At 43.6% G+C, this 23,938-nt stretch overlaps 1 protein-coding gene across 3 annotated transcripts in view; it reads right to left on the reverse strand.

Moving 5' to 3' along the window:
* The window catches only part of LOC117603351 (uncharacterized), a 118,610-nt gene that overhangs the window by 87,683 nt on the left and 6,989 nt on the right, over nt 1–23,938 (reverse strand). The window contains exon 1 of one of the 3 annotated variants that reach the window (XM_034322396.2): nt 13,366–18,325. The exons of the other annotated variants lie outside the window; for them this stretch is intronic. Coding sequence (XP_034178287.1) covers nt 13,366–13,420 — 55 coding nt within the window. The 5' untranslated portion in view covers nt 13,421–18,325. Of the gene's footprint in view, nt 1–13,365; nt 18,326–23,938 lie in introns of those variants that run through there. 3 annotated transcript variants of the gene reach the window in all.

Raw genomic sequence — 23,938 nt, forward strand, 5'->3', positions numbered from 1 at the left:
CTCACGGCCAGTCAGCCAGTACTAATTAACCGAGGAATGCTGTATCTAGATTGAAATCTGGGTGACCCGACGCCCTGGGGCCACCACCTCGCCTCAACCTCCAGGCTCCGTTCTCGAGTCGAGTTCACCAGCTTAAGCCTCCATACCGACGATCATTCAATATTCTCTTATTTAACAATTTTCTGAACAATTTTGATAGAATTATTATTGAAAATCTTCAAAATTTTTCAAATCAACCCCTGTATTATTGGAACAGCGATGTAAAAATGAAACTTTTGAATAAAACAAAATATGGATAAGATTTCTACCAAGTTTCTAATGTTTTTGAAAGTTTCCAATTTCGAATGACCTGCACGAGTTAGATACCCGTGCTACTTTCATAAGAGACGCTCTCTGCACGCGACCGTATGTACGGTGACACGGCATTTATTCCGTTGCTGGAAAGACGGGTCACATCTGTTTCTCGATATTCTTTGATTTATGTCCTCGCACCGATGGCCTGACATTCTGAATCGCGTCCAATTTGAACGCTCGCGCGCATATGTCACTTTCCATGTGCGATTTGAAACGAGGAGTTCTTAGACTCGGGATAACAAACCGAAGCGTTGGATTGTAAAAATAATCACCGATTATCATTTCCGCGAAGAGCAAAAGGTCCTGAAAGATTCCTAACCATTCGTTATTCCACTTTTCCATCCAGAATCCTTGGGTTAACCAGCGACAGAACCCTCCAAGGCAAAAAGGGTTAATCGTGCACCGATCGATTCCAGGAACGATCGTAAAATCGACACCAAATTTACATCGTTTCCGAGCGAGCTATCGCATGCTTCGGAGATGATGCATCAAAAGGTAGGTCTAGGAACTGGTACAGCCTGGAGGAAATGGTTTCGTGGAAATCTACAGCGGTCGTGAAACACGAGCACCGTGAAAAGTCACGGATAACGAAAGCGTATTTTCTCCCCTCAGCTCGTGGAAAACAATGAATTCCAGGCTAACAATTGCGTAAGACGAGGCGGTTCACGATAGATGCAGACAGATAATTCGGTTTGCATCGGATACGCGAAAAGCGTTACTGCACCCCGCGAACATTATATCCGTATCACACGACCGATCGCAAAAGGTCACCACGTTATTTTACCCTTTGCCTATCTAACCTTTACGATCGCTATCAGTGATCTCATTAGGAGTTAACAATAAAATGTCGTGCCGACTCGACCTATTGCTATTATTATTGAATCCTTGATTCGACTATGTTTGGGAAAAATATTTTGTAGGATCCTTCTTAATTTATGGTAATTAACCCTTAACACAGAATTAACACTTGGAAAAAATAATAAAGAAAAATGATCCTCGATTATCATTGAATTTCAACCTGTCCATTCGATCATTTCCTTTTGATGCACAGTGAAACGAGTTGTTGCGGACGCTATTAATCCGTCCTCTGTGATATAATGAAGCCTTTTTATTGCAAGGCCTTGCGGTACCGCAGATGGCAAAAGTGCAGAGGTTAGTGTCCGAGGTGAAGCCGTGTACCGTCGTTTTTTCCATTCATGCGTCGTCGGCCACGGGATCAAAGGTCGATGGACAGATCGTGGAATTCAACGATCGTCGGAAACCGCACAACTTGCGGGACCGTGTCTCGTACCTCTATCCCCCTCGTGCCCGATCTAATTCATCATCCGACGATTCTACACTGCCAACCAAAGAGACCGGTAATCGCGTGCCCGCGATAACGACACGATTCGCGGCGGCGCATCAATCTGATCGGTAATAATCGGCTGCCAGCTGGCCGGAAATCCATTACCCGCACCGCGAATGATTTACCTTGGAACGTGGATGCGTTCACATTTTCTACTTTCGACCTTTTCCCTATGCATCAAAAAAAAAAAATAATAATTCAAACAGACCCTAATTTAAAAAGCTCGTCAGGGAATTGCTAATTAGAAATGAAAACAATGTTATCAATTAATTTCTTAGACAATCTCGAGATATCAACAACGCTAATAAATATTATTCACTTGTAAATTAACGTCTACTTTCTGATGGATCTCCTATGTTTGCAAAGGAACAAGAAATTTATCGCCGGGTATAAAATATTTTAAAAATAATCCCCTAATCACCACATAAAGCGCCCTAACTAGCATACCTCTTACTATCCAATAAATCCTCGAGTTATCGTAAACTTGCAATTAGCATAGCAATTAATTAGTGTCAAATGTAACTTTTAACAACAGCACGGATTCATTAATATTAATCGCGCGGAATTATGATCAATTGAGTATCTAATGCCCCTGCTTAAATACCAAAGTCTTAAAAAAGATTCAAAGCGACGAATGAAACAAACCAAATAGCAAATTACAATATAACTGTCCTTTGGAGCGAAAGGGTTGTAGGAGGACAATTAATTAACATCTGTTTTGCAAAATTTATTTATGGGATTTTATATTATCACTGTTATGCAAGAAGATTTATTAGCGCCTACTCGTAAAATTTTGCTAATAAGATAAGTGCAATTGTGCAAGGGTGCCCAGGTAGTACATCAAGGAAATCAACTATTAATCTCCGATTTCCTTCTTTAACATGCATACAGTTCACCGACTTTCGTAATTCAGCCAGTTTTATTGCACAACTAATAATCCTCCCTGACGAAACATTGACGTTTTAATGGTCGGACATGGTCGGTTAATTTTATCATTTAATCGGAACGAGTACTCGTTCCCGAGTCCACGTGTATTTATTTGTCAATGTTTCGAATTCGTAGAGTAACTACGATCAATCTGTTTCGGCTTTCGATACGCGTGTCTCGGCGCGGAATCTGTCCTTCACGGTTCGCGAAACTGCCCCGTCGACGAAAAAGATTTCCGCTCGTTTCCGGTGAAACTCGCCCGCGCAAATCTATTTATCTGTTAAAAAAGAGATTTGCGAAAGGGTATTTAATCCTTTAACGCTTCGATTACTCTTCATGATTTATTCATCGGTCCAAAGGCACCTACGATTATCAGCCATTTCTTTTTTTTACAAGAAACTCCTACAACTATTTGTTTATACAAGTTGAGATGTAAATTAATGAAAATTGTTTGTACGAGATTGCAGTTGAAATGATGAGAACCGGAGGGTTAAAATCGTCTTTCCGTAGACGGTTAACGCGCTTGTTCGAGCTGGCCCGATCAGCCCGACGCTTCGACACGCTCGTAAAGCCGGATCCACGGGTTAAGTTGTCACCGTGGCCGGTCGGCAGAGAGGCTGAACCCGAGGCTTGGCATTAAACGTGGAATCATCCTGAAATACGGTCAGATAAAAACAGCAGGCTACGAGTTGCGGGACGTGGTCAGGTCGGGTTACGCATCGGCTTTACGAACGACTGACCTCCGGCCTGTCCAGTTCGTAGGAGGCTAAAGGTTCATTCACAATACAATTTTAACTTATTTTCACGCTTTAGCAATATTAGAAATATAACCAGAGAACAATTTTCAGTTATAAGTTCAACTAGAGCCATTAGGTATTTCAATTAGGTACATATTTAGGCGATATTTAAAAGGTAATTAAATCTCATATATTATGAATTGTGAATATTATATGTATGAATTATTTTTTAATCTACATTAGCTGTTAAAAATCTGTAATAGTTAAATAGACCTTATGACTGATAAGTAACAAAGAAATAGAATTGATCAGGCCACCATTCTATGTTTAGTAAAACTATTTAAAAATTTTTAATTAGTTGGTAATTTTGTTTTCACAGTATATGTACCAGTAAATAGCAACAATTTAGAATTGTGGGAACAAAATATTTTTTAGCTCTTATTTTATTTAAAAAAAATATATATATAATCACTTATTAATTATTTACCTGAATTTTAATTTGAAAAAGTAAATAATCTTGGAATACTTTCCTAGATTAAAATATATATAGTTAAGCAATATTTAAAATAAAAAATATTTTGGTCGAAGGACACTTGCGAAAATATTTCTTTTATAATTCTCCCATCGTTGAACGAAGGAGAACGTCGACAGGCTGATTCGAAATCGAAACCAACATCGAGGTATTACCAACGAACAGATCGTCCGAATGTAAAATGAAAACGGTACACAATCGAAAAGAGTTAAATAAACATAAATCTTGCTTAATTCCGCTCCAGACTTGCGAATGTGCAAACAGTTACGTTCAACGGCATGCAGCGAACACGTAACGCCGCGAATTTATTAGCGAAGCATTCATCATGGCTAATTTTATCGAGAATACTAAAAGCATTTCATAATTACGTACTTAAACAATGAGTTAGTGAGTCGATTCCAAAAATGCTCCAATCTAAAGAATACTTCAGAATATATTACGCTGTTTGTTCGTCTCGTTACCATCGGTGCGCCAATCCGTCAGAAAAAGTGCAAATATGTCATAAAAATTCAGAAAATGCGATGGGGATAAATTTCGAAAAATTGCAAGTAACGAGTTAATTTTATAATACAATACCGTAACACCGTACCAGATTATAAATCATCAGGTCTAACGAATCGAAGCCGTCACCTTGCCGGTTGTCATCGTGTTTCTCGATCATCGGGATCGGTATTGGAGGCCTCGGGAGAGGTAGTAAAGTGTACCCGAGGATTATCTGCCGCGCGGATACAACCCTGTCCATAAAATCGCTCCATTTCCGCGGCGCGAGCAAGGTCAAGCCAGTTTCCATCGAGAGCGGAATAACGCTCAGCGGGCGTACATGTACGCGGCCATTCGCGGCAGAGGATACGAAACGAGCGTGTAAACGTCGCGTATTTCACGCCAATGAAAACCGCACGGATCATTACGGCCGATCGCGGTCGGACGAGGAAATTCTCGGCTGCGGTCGACGCCGCGTATACGGGGTGTCGTGTAACTGACGGTGCAAGCGGAAACCATGGCCAAGAAAATATTCCGGTACCAAGAATTTTATTAATTTCTATTTGAAGAATTTTTATTCTTCATGAATTTCAATCGAAAATTTCTTTGCAACACACTGAAGTAGTAAAACAAGGTAATAAGGGCGGAGTTCGAATTAACGAACGTTCAGTAAAATGGAGGAAAGAGAAGGAATCGCGGCCAGATTAAAGGACAGCTCGATAAAACGAGCAACAGAGTGGACCAAATGGAAAGGAGCTTTCAGCCGGGGAAAGAAGTCCAGAAGGAAGCGGCGTTACGTTTACGCCCACTGAATCGAACCAAGAACCATCATGAGAAAGGTAGAAAGAGACATTTCAAGTCTGTACGGGTATTATACCCTTACGATACCGTCCCCCCCTCCGCTATAAACGTCACGTATCTTTGGCTAAAGAGTGCTGCCCCTTGCTCGCTCACCGACCTTTTATTAACGACGTGACTTTGCCGACTTCCGGGCTGAGTCGAATGGAAAGACAGAGTTGTTGCACTTGCTCGTTCTTCTCAAATGATTATGTACAATGTCATCACAAGGCTAAATTAATGTTTCGAATAAATTAGATAATTTTAACCTTCCTCTTTTGATTATATTAATTATAATAAGACCTCGATACGCGAACAGAGAATATAAAACGCTTTAAAACCACATTTAATGTTTATAGAAATACTTGTAACGATATCAAAAAATTTTTCAGTTTTACCTGTAACGAAGGAGTCCGAATGGCGGTGACTTAATTAACCTAATCGGATTAAAATCCGCTTATTTCGATAATCTCGAATGCTGATATCTTATTTCAGAAAATTAAATGCAAAACTTTATAGTACCTAGTAAACAGACACGAAATTTATATTACCATATAAATTTTTACAATTTTCTGCTTTAACACCGAAGAAATTCACAGTTAATAAAGGGTGCTTTTGTTTTCCTTATTGTAGTTTCACCTGTGATTCATCGAATCACAAATAATTAATATTCGGATGATCAGCAACAAGCAAAAGTTACAAGTATATCCAGCTTCATCCTCTTAAATAAATACTCAACTTCCTGTGAATCCGGGGTATCAAATTCCCCCCAAACCGATCGCCGCTGTACCGATACACCAATCCAAATCCCAAGCTGACAATCGCCATTCTAATCCGATTAAACCCGACCAAATCCTCATCCCTGGGTACCAATGCTAACCGAGCGAGTCGCGATTCCTCGATCCGAAATATCCACGTAAAATCGTGGTCCAACGATTTCTGTGCAAGGAAAAGGGGTTAGGGGGTGGGGTAGCAGAAGGGGTCCCAGCAGCCCGGTGTCTCCGATTAAGAGCGAGCTTGCGTTCCAAGGCGGTCGTAACGTTGCTCTAAAAGCCCGTACCTGTCCACGAGCGGGTAATACCTGAAAACATGTCTCTATCACGAAGGGGAATCTCCCTCGTCCGGTAACGCCTTCGCATAAAACCGACGTTTTATCCCGTCTCCGGCGTCCGCGACGTGTTTACGGCGTTTCTATAGTCGACGGTGCAATAACCAACGTCCCTCGCCTCCGCGTTCACCGCGGCGAGAAGAGGGACAGGTAGGAAAGGGACTTTCGAGGTTAGCCAGAGAGAGAGAGATGGAATATTTTTCACGGGGCGGCGTCTAAATTAAGAGACCGAAGGAAGCGTAAGGTGGCGCCGTCGAGTATCGGCTTTTTCTGCCCTTTTCCGGTTTCGCCGCACGGCTACCAATACCGTGATTCAAACAGGGATACACGACCAGACTTAAGTGCCTCCCTCTTTCTTATTCTTGTTTTTCATCTTGGCCCCTCGATTTCTCCCCTTCCTTCTTTCTCTCCTCGCTGTCCGGATGTCCTTGTCTCGGGTGTACGCTTCCATCGGGATCTCCTCCTTTTGCTCGTTCGCCCTTATGCCAACTCGACGATCACGTTTCAAGCAAACTCGCCCGGGGAAGCCTGATCGATGCAGTTGTCCGATTCGATATCAATTAATAGACCGGCTAATTACGGGGCATATTCGCGCCCGACGCCGGATATCACCATGATAGCAGGACTTTTGATGCTGGATACTGCTTTCAGGATGTTGGGTGGACTATTTGATTTGGAATGCTTAACCCTTTCACTGTCACGCGAATTTTTGAACTTGCATCAATGGGCCAGAAATTTCATATTACAAATTTTATAATGGCAAAGAACTGCGAAATATATTAAAATAACGGTACTTAATGGCCCAAATGAAAAGACAAGCGCCGGTCCCATGGGACCACCGTGGCAGCGGAAGGGTTAATTATTTGCTTAGATGCAATCATTAAATTCTTCTCGATTTCGCAACGAGCAAAGGGTAGGGGTGGGAAAGAAATTGAAAGGCAATTGTCGAGGAAAGAAAAGCACAGGCGCGTGCATAACTCTTTGAACGAGCGGATCGGTGGAACTGTGACTTTAAGCATATTTAGCCGTCGGGTTGGCACGTCTGCCTACCAACTACGTACCGAAGAGGTTGCTTGGTCGCTGGCGTGTCGGTATGACAACCCAGACGACACGCCAATGGAATACGAAACGCTGTCCTTCTTGCGAACGGGTATAACAGAAGCCGCGTCGTCGTCGTTCACCGTTTTTCTTTCACCGTGTGAATTGTATTTTTCGAACGCCTCTGTCGGCCTACCTTCCCTCGTGAAATTCAATCGCGCGTTCACGTTCGATCTCTACCGTCGACTTTTAATTCATCGCATTGTATGGAAACGCGAAATGGCGCTTCTCGGAGTTCTTTCTTCGAGGAAAGATAACCTTCTTCCTTCTTCCATAATAAAATGGAACATTTTCAATTTTCTTTTATAACCAATCAGAGCGAGGGTATTTTTAATAAACAAAATCACTCGACATCGATTGATAAAAAATAAAAAACCTGCTCGTATGGAAGCCGCGCATTCAATCAACAGATCGATAGTTATCTCCGGGTCCTCCATCCAGGTAAATGGTTCGATAAAAATGCCGGATCGATCGGATCGTTCGATCGCGGCGACAACGATCTCGCGATTAAGATTGACTTCCGCCGGCGCAACGAGGGCTCGCGCGACCGAGATTTGTCGGCGGATTGCCAGCGAGCGTCGCCTTTAAAAATCGTTATCTGTCCGAGGGACCGAGTCATTTGCATTTTCATAGGGCCTCGAGGTGTAGTTCACGGCTCGTTAGATCGGCACCGTGCACCGGGAGCTATCTGCACGCGCTTCGACACATTTCACGCATCTTATTCTACTCGTTAAAGTCTCCGCGATCTACTCGAGCGTGCGCGAGAATTCGACCAACCGCGTGCCAGGACGGTGAAATCATCCTGGCGATGAAATACAGCAATTTAGATCTCGTTAAATCCTCTAATAATCAAGATTTTCAAAGACAAATCTTTCTAAATGAAAAATTCCCTTTCCATTTATTTCATGGAACAACTTCGATCATTTCGATCGTTACCATCGATCCATCCGCAATAAACCCATAGAAACGTTCGAGTATCCAGCAGCAATTATGCTCGCACGAGAAAGCCTCGTCAGCTGGGTACTCGCTCCGATTTTTCTCCCGAACAATCTCGTTTCATCGAGCTGAACGTCCTCTCGTTCTGATTGCTCGTTATCGAGAGTCCCCGTTGGCTAGCAGGTAGGTAATGGCGCCACGTAGGTGAAACGTTTTCTATCCACGCATTTTCCGAAAGATAAATGCTCATAGCGAAGCGCACAGAAGCTATTCAACGATTCGTGGGGCAATTAAGTGACGTGACTTTGCTCGATTCACGACGTATGAAAACGTCATGACGCGATTAAGGACTCCCTTGTCACCTGTCGGAACGACAAGGTGCCAGCACCCCTGTTTCCTTCGGATCGGTTAGTTATTTCTTCGATTCCATTGGGAATAATTTAACTGCCTCGCGATTCGTTCGGAAGACTGCCTGAAGGAGTGTTGATGAAAGATTGTTTGCTTTCGAAGATTTTATTTATAAAATAGAAGAGGGTGTTAAGAGGATGCCCTATATTTTTGCTAATAAAATGTCAGTTGTTAATTAACTTAACACCGAAGAGTGATTAAAATGAATAGAAAAAGATGAAAGAGGGTGAAATGAGAAAAAGTGGCAGACAACTCCAAGTTCGTTCGAGGTGGGAACAAAAGCCTCCTCCTTTTCTTCTTCTTCTTCTTCTTCTTCTACATCCGAGAAGGCTTTAGGCTCGCCACGTAGATGGATCACTCGTTCACCATTGTGACTTCTTGCACGTATGAAAAACCACAAACCACCAACGTTATTTCGCGGCTGCGAACACGAAGGGTCTCCCTTTCCACGAAGCCCAAACCGCGTAATACCATGGACCCGTTTTCGTCCCTTCTCCCAGTTACTTTGTCCCTTTGATCCAGCTACATATATATCTCTCTTTTTCTATGCCCATTACCAAGATACTGAATCAGTTTCTCGTTTGATCGACAGTCGTGGATCCGTTCGTGTATCATTATTGTGTCGCTGGCCGAGGAAACGTGGCCGGCAGAAAAGATTGCGTGGATTTTATCGGCCACGAAAGCTTCGGGAACTCGATAATGACCCGACGCCATTCGTGAAAGAAGAAACGAATGGCGTGTTTTAGGCGACACAGGGGAATCATTTCTGACACTCTAATCTGGTAGAAAACCAGAATTCTTGTGAAAGGAAAGAGTTCTGATGCTTCTAATTTGTGTCCCTTAAATTAATTTCATTAAAATTATGAGAACACTGATGTGTTTTAATACCCATAGCATTGACAGGTAAAAAAATGATACTCCAGATTGATCGATGTCACAGAATCACCTTCAGTTTGAAATTTATTACGGTCTGCTCCATTTCGAAGGAAAACTGATTCATAGTCAAAGTCGAGTAATCGCAGAAAATCGCGGTCGATGGTTGACGTTAATCGTAGCCGACGATCGCGTGTTCTACGACAAACTATCGAATCATACGTCCGCCGGTTGTCGGTCCCGTGGACAAATTAAACATGACAAGGTGCTGGCGATACGTGGGCGAGATCACTCGTAGTTAGAGGCTCGCTTTATGTACTGTCAGCCACAATGGAGGCGAAACGATTCCTCGACCACACGCCCGATCCATTCAGCCAGTTCCTTTCTGAAAGGACGAGAAAACTTGTCCCGCCGGTCGACGCGTTCGCGGCTGCTTTGGAAACTAAACTCTTTCGACGAACAAGACTTTGTTTTTCCCGCTTTCAGGGAAACGGTTAACGATCGCGACGGGAGAAAATCAATTTTCTTCCTTCGATCCTGTAATTTTGAAGACGACGAATCGATAAATTGCTGGGTAATTTAGAAGGAAAATGATAGATTTCCAAAATTGTGGAAATAAAAATGTACAAAATGGAAATTTATGAAATAAAAATTTGTTGAGAGGACGATTCTATTCGATGGTAAACGTGGAACGCTTGGTAATGCGTGGGCGGTGCGCATAGCCGAGCTCGTGTGCCGTCAGAAACAATGAAAACGAGACGAAGCTCGCTCATTCATCGTCACCGGGCATCGGATTTGCTTTGTTGCCCATAAACAAGTCAATCGACGATTGTTAGCGTTCGTATTTTGAACGACAGCCGATATTTAACCGCGAAGACGAGCCGTGTTTCTCGACGTAGAACGAAGCTCGGGGATCGTCAGCCTTGCGTGTACGAGATTTCCGCTGGAAGACCCTACATGGTGCTTTCGACGATACAAGGATACACCAGGGGATGCTTCGATGAAGATCGTGATTCTTGGAAATCGTATAGAAGCCTTTCATGGTTTCGTTTCGAAGTCGCCGGCTTAGAAAAAGTTCAGAGGATGACGAGTTGAAAATTTCAATTAAATAAATATTATGTAACATACGCTAAAGTGTTAAAAGGAACATCGAAAGAATTACCATTTTATAATTTGACTTTTCATATTTAATAAAAAAAACTTAAATAAACACTTCACTATTAGTTGAGTCAGCATGACAATAAAACATTAATTACCGAGTCATTATCCACGACTCAACATAGACCATTAAAATTGCAAAATCGCCACAGGCTGCGTGTTAAACTTCGCTGTGATCTTTTATTCTAAATTTCATTCTTCCATCGCTGATAAGATACTCGATAATTTCAAGATCACTTATGGATCGCGAATTTCGATCCAAGTTCTGTCAGAACGATTCGAAGACTTCTATAAAACATCATTCCCCAAGGACGCGCGTCTCGATTAATCATCGAGCTGAGGAACGAGGCAGGAATCGAGAAATTGTGTCCACGATCAAATTAATCCCATCAGTTGTCGCCCGCAGCAAACCGTATGCCCATTACCTCGCCGTTATATTACAAATTCGTTTCGCGGGATTCGAGCTGTCACCGAACTCGCGGGGCACGGGTTAACGAAGACGCCGTGAAACGGTTCGAAAGTTAACGCGTTTCCCGTGAAAAAGCCACTGATTACTGTGTCCATTGTACGGTAATATGGTCACAGTACCCTACGGGACGTGTACAAACAGTTTCCAATATTTTATCGTTATCTCGGGACGCGTCGGAATCCAAGGGAACGAGAATTCGCGAAACGGACGTTTCCGAAATGGAAACGGAAAGCATACTTTCGAACACTTTTTCACGTTCGCCCATTATTTCTTCATAAACGTCCCCTTTATCTCTGCCCATCGACGTGTTCGGCGTGGTTCGACGAAAACGAAGGAGCGTGATGATATTTTCGATGCTACCCGCCATAAAAAAAAGAATCCCCGAGAACCTTAAAAGGGTGCGCGGAGAGAGACAGAGGAACTAATGTCGAAGTGTGTAATTACGGTTCTCGATCTTGACAATTAGGAGCCGTTGGAAGCTGTCGGTAGCGAATAGGCTCCCACTTAGCTGCCGAAATTCCCAGCAGCCTTATCTCGGCGAATCGGGCTCGGTTATTCGTCGGGTTCTTCTAATTAAGAGGGGCCCCGCTAATTTTCTTTTTCCTTTTCTTTCTTTCCTCGACGGAATTGCCCCCTCGACAATTCGATCGCTTCTGTCGCGAAATCGGCCCTTTTTCCATGGTAATTTTTTCCTACCGTTGATTCGAGAGAATTCGATAACTTCACCTAAAGGGCTTCAGGTTGATTACAAATTAATTAATCATAAAAGTATGTATGTATCTGTTGATCACGTGAAATTGAAATTGTATGACACTACGAAACAGCGGTGTCCGATTATGACTATTTCTGGCGTGGATAATGAATGTTTTAATTAATTTCAGCAACGAAAATTTGTTTTTACGACCTCGATATCGAACAACGATCGAACGTTGTTCCCGTTCCGCGTTATGTAATTCGAAATGATCTTAAAACATAATTCGAGATCCCCTTATCGACGATCGTGTTTGTTTCTCGTACGTCAGCCGTGAACGGTGGACGGAATATGTGTATCGAGCGCGAATTCCAACAGCGGTGAGCAACGCCTACTTCTTTGCACATGTGTTGTTTCGTTGCTTTACGCAACTCGTCACCGCGAATGGCATCCTGTTACACCGTGCTTGATATAATTTTGTCCACTATCAACACGTACAGCTGTTGACTCATGAGAACCGACTCGCGAACTTAACACTTTAACGACCGATAGGCAGAGTATCAATAAATAACTTTCGATGCTAACGATCGCGGAGTGTCAAACGAATTAACACCTTCAATTGTTGTGTTCCTGACAAAAATTAGATTGAATGGAAAAAGAGTTACAGACCCCTTTTCATACGAATGCTCATTTTTCTGTCAACTATCACATGTTCTCTTATCACAGATCATCAAAATGTTAAGAAATTTTTGTCTGATCTATGTATAAATTTTTTGCAGATTTTGAATACCTTAATAGTTTACAAGTACAATTTTATTCTAGAAAATCGTGAAACCTTTCAATCTCAAGTAGCAGAACATCATAACTCACTCTACTAACTGGGTTTGATAAGCGAGCCAATCGCTTCTTTATTTTTCAAACACTGCTATCGGGCATGTCAATACCACTTGGAACGATTTTATTTAATTATAGAAAATCGTACGATTCTCTCGAGGAAAATCATTAGTATCATAATTAGCAATGTTGTTTACAATTATTTAATATTAGAAAAACAGTGAATAATGTTGACTATCAATAATCAGACGAATATGATTCATTATAGGGGTTGTCACTGACAAACGAGCTAATTGCCTTCACATTTCCACAAATTGACAGGGTCACCTTATCACTTTCCTCCTTAAACTTTCCCTAATTTCCCAAGAGGAAATAATTTTAGGAACAGGATAACGTATCAACAAAATTAATCAACTCCGACGGTTCGAAGATTATTTCAAAGAAATCTTTCACCCAATAAACAAATAAATGTTTCACTTATCTCACCTTTGATGCTCGATCTCAATAATAACTCCACGCTCGAGCGATCGTAACGTTTCACTTAATCAATTTCTTTAGGATATTATCAATCGACTCACCAGTGTAACACCAGGCTGGCCAGACAACAGGGCTCTCGGTGTCCAGCTCCCTCATTCTCTCAGCGACCCGCGGACATCTCCACTCCGTACGTCCCGACGTGGCGGTGAGTATGTCCAGTTTGATCTATGTCACAGGATAGTCCGAGGAGAATCAAGCATCGACGTCGACGACGAGAAACAACCCTCGCACAGTCTTTCTTACACAGCCCTTGTTCGTTCGCGCGGGATCTTAAGTAACCCCTTCGAGAACCACCTGTTGAACGTCAAATCTGATCCACGCGCGAACGCACGCGTCCAGCTAGGATGATCATATAGAAACGGGCGAATAATAATTCGCTAGGACAATGCGAATCGACGGGTTTCGCGTTCGTCGTGCTTCTCTTCTGTCCGAGTCGCACGTCCAGCAACGATTCCAACGGACAGATAAGCACAGATAAGGAACCGTCCGCGGTGATAAGGCACGGGTTAACCGTCATCGACTCCGCTACACCTCTGGCCTTGCCACTTTCTCGACCGTGTGCTCGGCCACACAGTGACAATCTCTCACTTTCGCGTCACACGAAAATCGCGGACACTAAAATGTCACGGAAATGTCAATGAGCAAGTCGCGAATCGGTTGACACCTTCACCGTGTCTCCCCCTTTCCGAACTGCGTACCGGGGACCAGTCTCTTGTTCAAACGTCGCACTGATCCCCCCTGACGATCTCACTGACACTCGCGATCTATCACCTACGTGCGATCCTTGAACGAGCCTCGTTCCCCGATCGACCGAAGATCGTAAACACCGCGGGGAAGCTCGTCGACGGTTTTTCCGATAACGACGGCCAGTCGTCGTTGAATGCCGTGCGAGTTTTTCACCGATTCGATTGTTTACACTACGCGAAGGTACGTGTTTACTGGGCAAGGACGCAGAGATTCGTGGGTTAGCCGGGTAGCAACGAAATCGTTATGGAATACGCGGTCGATCGTTGCCTCCGCGGTTCGGGAGGATCGTTGACGTAGCGCAGGATGACACGACACTACAACACGGCACTGCTGCGTGAGGCGACGTCGAAGGAGACAGACGGAGACAGAGGGAGAAGGACGAAGCCGGGTAGGGGGTGAAAAGATGAGACAGAGAAAGGTGAAGAGAGAGAGAGTAAGAGAGAATAGTGACAGGGGGAAGGAGAAGGAAGAAGAAAAAAAGAAAGAGAAAGAAAGAGGAAGAGAGAGAGGGAAGAACCTGACCACCGGACACACTTGGCTTGGTAGGCACGACACACAGGTAAGCGGAGTGGCACTTAGGTTGGTGCACCTGCCGCGAGAGTCCGCGTCGTAATGGGAGCGGGGCAACGGGCGGCAGGTAGGCAGGCCCACCGCTCGTCAACCTACGGGGAAGGGGAATCAGTCACATGGCGAGGTGCCCCGCACTACCTGCGAACAAGGAGGTGGTAGCTGAAACCACTGGTGGTGGATAAAGGTCCATGGTGGTGGTGGCCAACAGTACGACGGTGGTGGTGGCCGACAGAAAGGAGTAGGAATCGAACAGGACCTCAAGAACGGAGCAGACAGTGTCGGAGTAACCTGTCGCCGACCTCTTTCCGCCTGGTCCCTCGCAATGGTGCTGATATTTTCTTTATGGGTCTCAGCTAGATGTATACCCTCCAGGGGGGCGAATGATTCCGAATTGGAGTATATTGAGAAAAATTCACCACACAAAGAATTAAAATGATTTTGTCCGAATAAATCACTCGCAGTTTAATTGGACGATAAAATAAAAATGTACGGAAGAAATAGAAATATAGATCGCCGAAAGAGGAAAGTGAGTCGTTCATTTAGATTTCATTGGTGTTCAGACAAAAGGCGCACGTGGTACTTTCGTGTTTCCAGTGCCGACTATGGTTTCCTACAAAGGTCGTTGCCGAGTTCCATATTTGGATCCCCCCCAAGGAACAGAAGGGTATTGAATTCCAGGCGTTTCCACCGATCCACGCTACAACCCGATGGCAGATTGTCTCCTGACTCGTCGTCCAGGAACGTCGTATCCTGTCTAACTACGTCTTTCTTTACGTCTCTAGCCGAGCGGAGTTACGTTTCGTCTAGCTGGACAGTGTATCGATAAAACGAGACAAGAATGCCTTGTTCCTGCGGAGCGCAAAGTATATGGATGCCCTTTTCGAACAATTGCTTGTAACTCCATATAAAAAGGATCAATGATTCAGCTACTTTCGTAAATTAAAAAACACTTGGACGTCGTTTGAATGGTTCTTCGGAAATTCTGCTCGATATACAGGCATAGAATTATTCCCAGCCGAAAGGGTTAATACCAGTTGTAACCCCGCGGTCCCACGGCTTGGCTAGCGTATGTCGCAACATCGTTATCGCAACAGAATATCGCTATACAGCAATGTCCTGGAAGTGTTGCCCTAGGCGTTTCAGCCTGGCGACCAGGCCAGGACGGAGAGAGTGGAACGAGGCTGCAACCGTGCACTACGGTAGGGTACCGGCACGCTGAAGCGGATGAGAGCTTGTTAGGTTAACCATCACATTGTTTCACCGAGGGCGTGGTGGCGTGTTGTTCGCAACGTAGTGCGTGGAGAAGCCTCTTCTCCTTCGCGTTCGACTATCTTCTCCGAACGGAGCGAAGATCGGCACGGTGCGCCCGTACCATCGAGGGCGATATATTGCAACCGATATATATCACTTGCCGGCCACTCCACTTCCATACGTCCGTTCCAGCGTACATATGTACGCGTGGATCGCCTGCAGGCTGGCTTCAAGGTCCTCGTTTAGATATCCGTTCGCTTCGAGATTATTCGAGACAACGAGGATGAGTCGCCAGCTCGATACGTCCAACCCCGTAGCATCCTATCTGGCCTCGATCAGTTAGCTTCCGGAGCTAACGATTACCACCTCGGCCATTTTCTTTCGCGCTCTTCCATGATTAAACGGTCCATCGACCCTGCCCTCTCGGTCGCCTCTCTTGGGCGACAGATTAGCGTCAGTCGAGCCTGGCTGTCGCTGCTTACGTTCATCGGAACTCGATACGCGATTAGAAATGGTCAACCTGGGACTTATGGTGCGCGATTAGGATTGGGTATGGTTGATGAAGAATCGAGTAATATCTAAGGTACTTAAAATACCTAAGTCCCTATTTCATTTGAATACATCCTGAATAAGCCGACACTTTCGAAACAGTTACTTGAAGTGAAAAACGCTTGCAGCGATGAAACCTTCTCTACCCGATCTATATTTCAAGAAACATCCAAGCAGGACGAGCAGTTGGCAAACGGAAGAGAGGATCGCCTCGGAATCGACACGTTAAAGCGTCCTCGGTGAAGTGGAAGCCACGGCTAGCCATAGCTCATCTTTGAGGCTGAAGTAACCAGTGGCGTTCATGAATACGTGTTCATTATTTATGAGCAACGCCTCCCCGCATCAACTGGACCAGCCTCCCTATCCTACCGGTAGGCACGAAGAGAGCCAACCGGATAACGTATTACGTCTTCATATTTTTTCCCCTGATGCACGGCCGGTAATTAAAGGTGCCCCGCCAAGGACTCGGATGATTTATCGGCGGTGCCGGTTCGGTCTGATAAGATGGGATCAGCTGATAACGAGCTGCCTTTTGTACATCGAGGCCAGAACCCGTGATCGAACTCGACTCTCTCCTCTCTTTTCTCCTCCACTGACAGGGACCGGTGTTATTCGTGCTCCGCCGCCGAACTGAACGACTCTTCAACGTTCAACGGCCTGTTTATGCTGACTTCGTTTAAACTCTTCGCGTCACCGTTCGATGGGATGTCATAAATTTGGAATAAATTTCAGTATCAATTTGTGCACCGTTACATTGTGAAAAATCGTTGGCAGAAATTGCAAAGCTAAGGTCTCTTTGTTGCAACATCATTTTCAAAACTAACCTTCTCATCTTATCAGAATAGATTCTTCTTCACCCATTGGTCCCGTTGACTTAAAGAAATTTACGTCGACAAAACAGCGTTCTCGAGGTGGCGACCAGATACCCCGTGATGATTTCGAAGATTTAATTGAGACATTCAGCAGGTACTAAAAAAAACACTCCACCCCTTCAACCGTTGAGATGCCCTACCCTTCAACTCTTTGGCGCCACGGAACGTCCAAAGTATTCAGTATGTTCCTGTTCGTGGCGAGAGGACGTTCCATCGGATTTTTCAGGTCGTTTCGAAGGACGTTTTATTGGCGGTCTGATTTACGAGGAGCCACGTTGGCCGCGTAATTTGTTGCGCCGTATTTAATTTGCTTTAAAAGCTGACCAACGGAGAATCGGAAGGGGACAAACTCGGGCGAATGGACTCTCGTTGGCGCGTAAGGCGTAAAAACGATAACGGGCCAGCTGTTTTACGGATTTTTTATTATGACGTACGTGGTAAACACGCGACGCACCAGGCTCTTAACGAACCATGAAGGGAGCAGGTTATCGACGTACGCGATAGGGCTGCTCGCTCTGATTTGCTCGTTTGTGATAGCAAACGGTGATTCGATTCCATCCAAAGGGGATAGGCTTTTCATTTCTTAATTATTTAGTACTTAACAAATTTTTAAATTAGTAAAAAAATCTACGTGAATTCAACAAATGTCAAGGAAAATTCATTAAGAAGAGGAAGGCGAGACTCGAAGAGCCGCGTTTCTCCGTTCAAGAGCGTAAAGTTCCGATGAAAAAGTTTCATGGCCTTTAAACCAAACCTCGCAGAACCACGCGAGTTTTTTTCACCGGTACAGAGAGAAACGAGGCTGCTTTCGTAACGTACGGCTAATTTCGATGCAATTTACGCGAATGTTCTGCTTGAGCGTTCAGCACGCAGGAAGAGACCGGGGCGAGTAATGTTTGCGGATTTTAGTTAATTAAATACCTCGTTGGACGGTAGTGAGTGCTAAACATAAACATTACTGAAAAGCAGCTGTTAAAATAATCTGAAAATATGTATGTTCATTTCTTTTAATCTTCCATGTGCATTAAAGCAATTTTAAAAAATAGTAACTAATAAAAGAATTGAAAAGGAACTTTTGGACGTTTTACTTTATACATTATTTATACAATGTAACACTTGAAGAAGAAACATTCGATTCCAACGAAAATCAAAGAACCGGAAGCTGAGCGGAGGCGTTGGGCGCGCGAGAGTCGGGGGCGAAGTTTCTTTCCGTTCGAAATCCCGACAGAGCCGTGTTCGCGCCGATTAACATCGCGCCGCGTGCGAAACGATAAATAGGATGATAAATGCGAACACGCACGATTATAGCAGCGGAGGTAGCAGCGTCAGATGCCGATGAATCAGCGTAGGTAAAGGTCAGAGGGATAAACGTGCACTTGAAAGGTCAAGGAAACGGTCAGCCATCCAATAGGATTCGAGTAAAAATAGATACGTGATTCGCGTTTTAATTATCCACCCTTTGAAAAGAAAAAAAGAAAATATTCGCGAGCCTTGTACGTCGCTTACGCAACCGTGCCCGTTTCAGGAACTCGTTAATTATATTGCTCTTGACCGGTGTTTGTAGAGCAGTCGAAGTGTAATTGAAACGGACAGGCCACGCGCCTGATCCATTTAGAATATCTGCTGAATAATTTCCTGTATTTCGGATTTTTAGGTTCGGTATATAACCAAAATTTACTAGCAGAAACCGATTAAAGTTGGTTTTAGAGATGGATGTCTTACCGTTTTCGAGATAACGTGGTAAGGTTAGGTTCCATATATGCGCAGTATCGAGTAGCGCATACGCAGTATTTAATAGCGCATGCGCAGTATTTAATAGCGCATGCGCAGTATCGAATAGCGCATGCGTAGTCCCAAAATTGTACAAAAGTTTCTTACCACGATATCTCAAAAACGGTAAAACATCTAGCTCTGAAACCAACTTTAATCGGTTTCTTGTAGTGAATTTAGGTAATATACCGAACCTGAGCCATTCGGAAACTTATCCGATCTTTCGAAGAAACGAAGAATTATCGAGCATGGTTGCACGTTTATTGACGATCCAAACCAAAGAGTGGTATGGCAGGGAATTAATGAGCGTCTATGTGTATTGGGGTCCACGTGATTTATCAGTTGCGTTAAAATAATTTGATTGCTTGAAAACAAATCAAATAACAAGTTAACGCGTTTTACCTTCGAACGGGGACATCGACACCAAGGAAAGACTGGAAAACAACGTACTACTTCAGGAAAGCAATTAAAGCTTCCTATCAGTAACAAATTAATCTATTCTCCTTGGGGAAAGGTGGACACGGACGCAAACAAGAACTCCCTCAGCTATTCCAATCAACGCATGCAATCAAGCAACCATTATTCCTCACGGAACATCATCGAACAGCGTGCCACTTGTCATCGATCCGGCGTTACTGTATAAAACCGATATTTTACGAGCAATAATTTACAAAAGAGCCGGCCGCGCCACGCACGAAAGGTGTCTTCGAAAAACGAAACGGATCATCGACCAATTTATTATAGGCTGGCGTTGACGTTTTTACCAATAAACAAGAAACTCTTAATTAACCGTGAACCGTTTGTGAACACATCCCGAAGGTGTCACCGAACGTCTTTCTATACTTAATTTATATAATTGCGCGTTTTACGGCACGCACTTTATTAACATTTCTACGAATTGGTCTGTCGGTATTTTCCCTCTTCCTTCTTTTTTTTCTAATTTAACACAATTTCGACAGTCGAAAAGGCGCATGTAAAGGAGAAAACATCGTAAATTCATCATCGAGACGTTAAGTACGAATGTATCGTTCGAAGCACAGTAATAATTAAGGGAAACGACCTGGGGAATATCAAATATTTTTATTGAATGTGAATCCACGTGCTACTGAGAGCTTCTGAAAAGAGGACGTTCAGCTGAATAAAAATTAAACATATCTTACCAAATTTTATAACGTCTACTTGGCAAATGTAAATAATTTGCGTTAAATAAAGAAAATAAAACTTTTCTATGACTTAAATATCTTTTTTAACCTTTCATTGCATCCCGAACCACGTTCACCAACCTCGACCCATAATTTGTCTGCAGCCTTTGAATTCGTACCACTGGCTGGTACGATAACGAGCCTTTCTGATTAAAGTTTATTACCAGACTGCTGTATCAGATAAGACTTCCGTGTTTATCGTTTGAGATGACGCGAGTATCGTACGAGAAGCGGTACCTTCGTCCTAGACCTCGAATGAAGATTTTATAGGCTACCTTGAGCACCGTCTCGTCCCTCGAGACGCATCATCCCTTTCGACGATGAAACTTCTTCGCCCTCGTTTTTACGGTGAATGCTTCATTCGAGTATTGAATTGTTTACGGCTTCTAAATAAGTGACCCTCTGATTCCCAAACAATTTGCCCGGACCACGAATTGCTCGTAAATAAAGATAATCTATTCTACCCGGAAGATAAAAATCGCTTGCTCGATGGACGAACTTTAGATGAAAAGAGAGAAAGATTTGGTCGAAGAAGGAGGCGAGGAGAGGCGTGTATCGTGTGTTCCCCAACGGGTGAACGATCCTTCAGTTATTCATTTTTACACCGTTCATTGGTCGGACTTTACGAGGCAAAAATGGTGAAATTGCACTTTGTGCAACCTACGTGCCCTCTCCTTATTTCCCTTATTCTTATACCCGACTTCTCGGTGCTCCGGTGAACCCGATCATGGGAAAGTTCGGGATTTCTCTCACGGCTTTCAGAAAGATTAGATTAAATTGGTAGCCAACCCCTCGACTAATCTTTCAATCTAATACCTCGACTTCCTCTTTAGAATTACTAGTTATAATTCCGACGTTACTCAGAAGCTTCATTCTTGTCGGACCCCACCGGTGATAGTCATCTGGTTAAGTAAGTTCGCGTAAAGCGTTCGAGAGGAAATACAATCAAGGAAACGAGATAGAGGCGGAACGGTATAAAACGTGCGAAATGTAACATATCGAGGCTGGCCGGTCTGATCGGTGATCAATAATGGCAGCGAAGCAGCAACGCAACGCTGAGGAAGAAGCAGAAGAGTAACCAGAAGGTTCCAGTAGAGGAAGAAGAGGTGAAAGAAGAAGTAGGAGAAGAGGAACGATGAAGAAGAGCAACAAAAGGTGCAGCCTCGGGTGCCGGGCGGGGCTCAGATGTTTATCCCGGTCGACCTCTTCCCCTAGCTCTCTTCAGGCCCCTCTTCGTGGTCTCTAACGTGCCCCCTTCACCTCGCTTCTTGCGGAGAAGCGCGCCCTCGGCGATCCACAGCTATAGAACGTTGCATCTACGTTATATGCGTGCTTTTGTGGCTCGGATGCGCTCCCAGTGGCGTCGCAACCGTCGATCTTTCATTTTCCATGATAAACTGATCAAGTTTGAAAGAAAAATGTTCTTTTTTTTTTTAAACATGCAGTTTGCCGTTGGACACTTGCAAATTAGAAATAACACCTCATAACTCTAGACAGCTTCAGTCGCAGGTGACAAAACGATAACGACCAGCATAATATCGATCAATTATGCAAAAGAATGCAGATAGCATTGCGAAGTGGTTCGACGTAATGCGAGGTTGTTCGCTTTGATAGCGATATTCGCTGATAATAGAGGGAAGCGTAAAGGAAGCGAGGAGGACGAGGTCGTCGGCACGTGACGAGCCGTTGGACGCTCGGTACCGGTAAAAAAGCAACGTTAATCAGACACTTCGCATCGCCTCTATTCAGCTCCCGGCGAGCTGGAGTGATCTAGCTCGCAGCAGGTTCTTCGGGGCAAAAAATCGATGAATGAACCTTCCCTGGGGCGGAGGCTCGCGTTTCTCTTCTTGCTCGACCAAATTCTCTTTGCGAGCCGATCTTTCGTTGCTCGAAGAATCCGCGAATTGTTCCGCGTGATTAACTGCGTTCGTCGGAGATCGAGCAACAATTAATGGATACCTCTGCTTTGCGACCCGATCAACGTTTTATTGGGATGAAACGTTGATCGCCGCCTGGAGCTATTGAACGGTTAATTTCGATAAGTTTGCTGTGGGAAATATTTGATGGAAAACAATGAAGAAATGCAAAATGGTTTTTTTAACGGGATCAATCGGGAGACGTATTCTAAAAGATACAAAAGGTTTCGTTCCGATTGGTCCATCCGTCTCGGAGTAATCGGCGAACATACATTAGTGGAATTAATTCTGGACACTTAAATTTTTACTTAAATTTCGCGTTTATTCAAATTATTTAATATATGATCATTTATATTTTATATTCTAATCATTGTTTTCTAATTTTAAAGGGACCATTTATAGCCATACTTTTAATATACAATAAAAATTACAATTTCAACACATCAAAGGAGGTAGAAAAAAATTAATATATCCTTTCATCCTGTGATTGGCTATTTCACATCAATAACAATACAGTTTAGATTTTTTTTAATTAGAATTTTAAAAGATTTACCAACCACATCATGTGAAAATATTAAGTGTAAACATTATAGATTACAATAAAAATATTACGGTTCAATTTAGCATAGCAGAATATATAATACATTTTCTGCACAAAATAAAAAATATTTTTATTCAAAGTGTCCAGAATTAATTCCACCAATTGAATAACCTCCTCCTTTTTAGAAGTTTGTTAAAAAATGACATCACCGATGGTTCTGAATTGAAATCAAAATCAGAATTTGGTAAATGAACCTATCCGAGCGTACATATATGCCTTTCATATTAATGGACCAACTCGAACGTATATATACGTCTTTCGCATCGAAAAGGTCAAACGGAGCAAAGTCGAAGGCAGAACCCCAATGGTGAAACAAAGGGTTCCTGAATCCCCTAGGGATCGTTAGCAACGAGCACGTATCCCGCTGATGACGCACTTCCGGCCGAGTGAACCCCCACGGTGGCCCTGTGATAATTCCGGGGGATCGAGAAACAGCTCGAGATCCATCCACCGTGACTCCGTGGCCCCGTGACGACCCCGAAGAGAAAATGTTTGCTCTTGTTGCGGTGCGCGCACCGGGGAGAGCAGAGAGGTACGGGCCGAGATAAAGGTTGAAGAGGAAGGAGCGGAGAAGCGAAGGTAAGATGAAAAACATGAAAACGAAGAGGAGGATGAGGGAGATGCCCGATGCAACGCCTAGCCTCCGAAGGAGCTGAGTGCCGGGCAAAGCCGATGGTAGCGGTTCGCTCATCATTGTAATTACTTCGCGAGGATGTACCAGTATATTGGATCATTATCGACCGCTCCATATCTACCACCTAGCCCATAAGTATAGACTTATGCTCCCGGTGCCCCCTAACAGCCACCATACGCCTCCGCCGAACGCGCGTATATCTTCCACCTCGACGAGGGGAATCTTCGGTTATATTGCCACACTCGTATACACGCTGAGGAAATAACTATTGCCACTTGGAATGTAACTTGTTGCTTCGTTATCCTCAGCTGATCAAAGTGTGCGATGGTGTGAAATTGATAGGGGGGGAGATGTATCGATGAATCGGTAAGGTATCGATGGGTATTGTGTTCCATTTTGATTTTCAAATTTAGCGTATAATAAAACGATTTGATAGTTTAAAAAATGAATGATTATTATACAATTCTGTATAATATAAAAATATTTTTATCATCGCCAAAAG

The sequence above is a fragment of the Osmia lignaria genome, chromosome 4 (assembly GCF_051020975.1).
Source record: "Osmia lignaria lignaria isolate PbOS001 chromosome 4, iyOsmLign1, whole genome shotgun sequence".
NCBI lineage: Eukaryota > Metazoa > Arthropoda > Insecta > Hymenoptera > Megachilidae > Osmia > Osmia lignaria.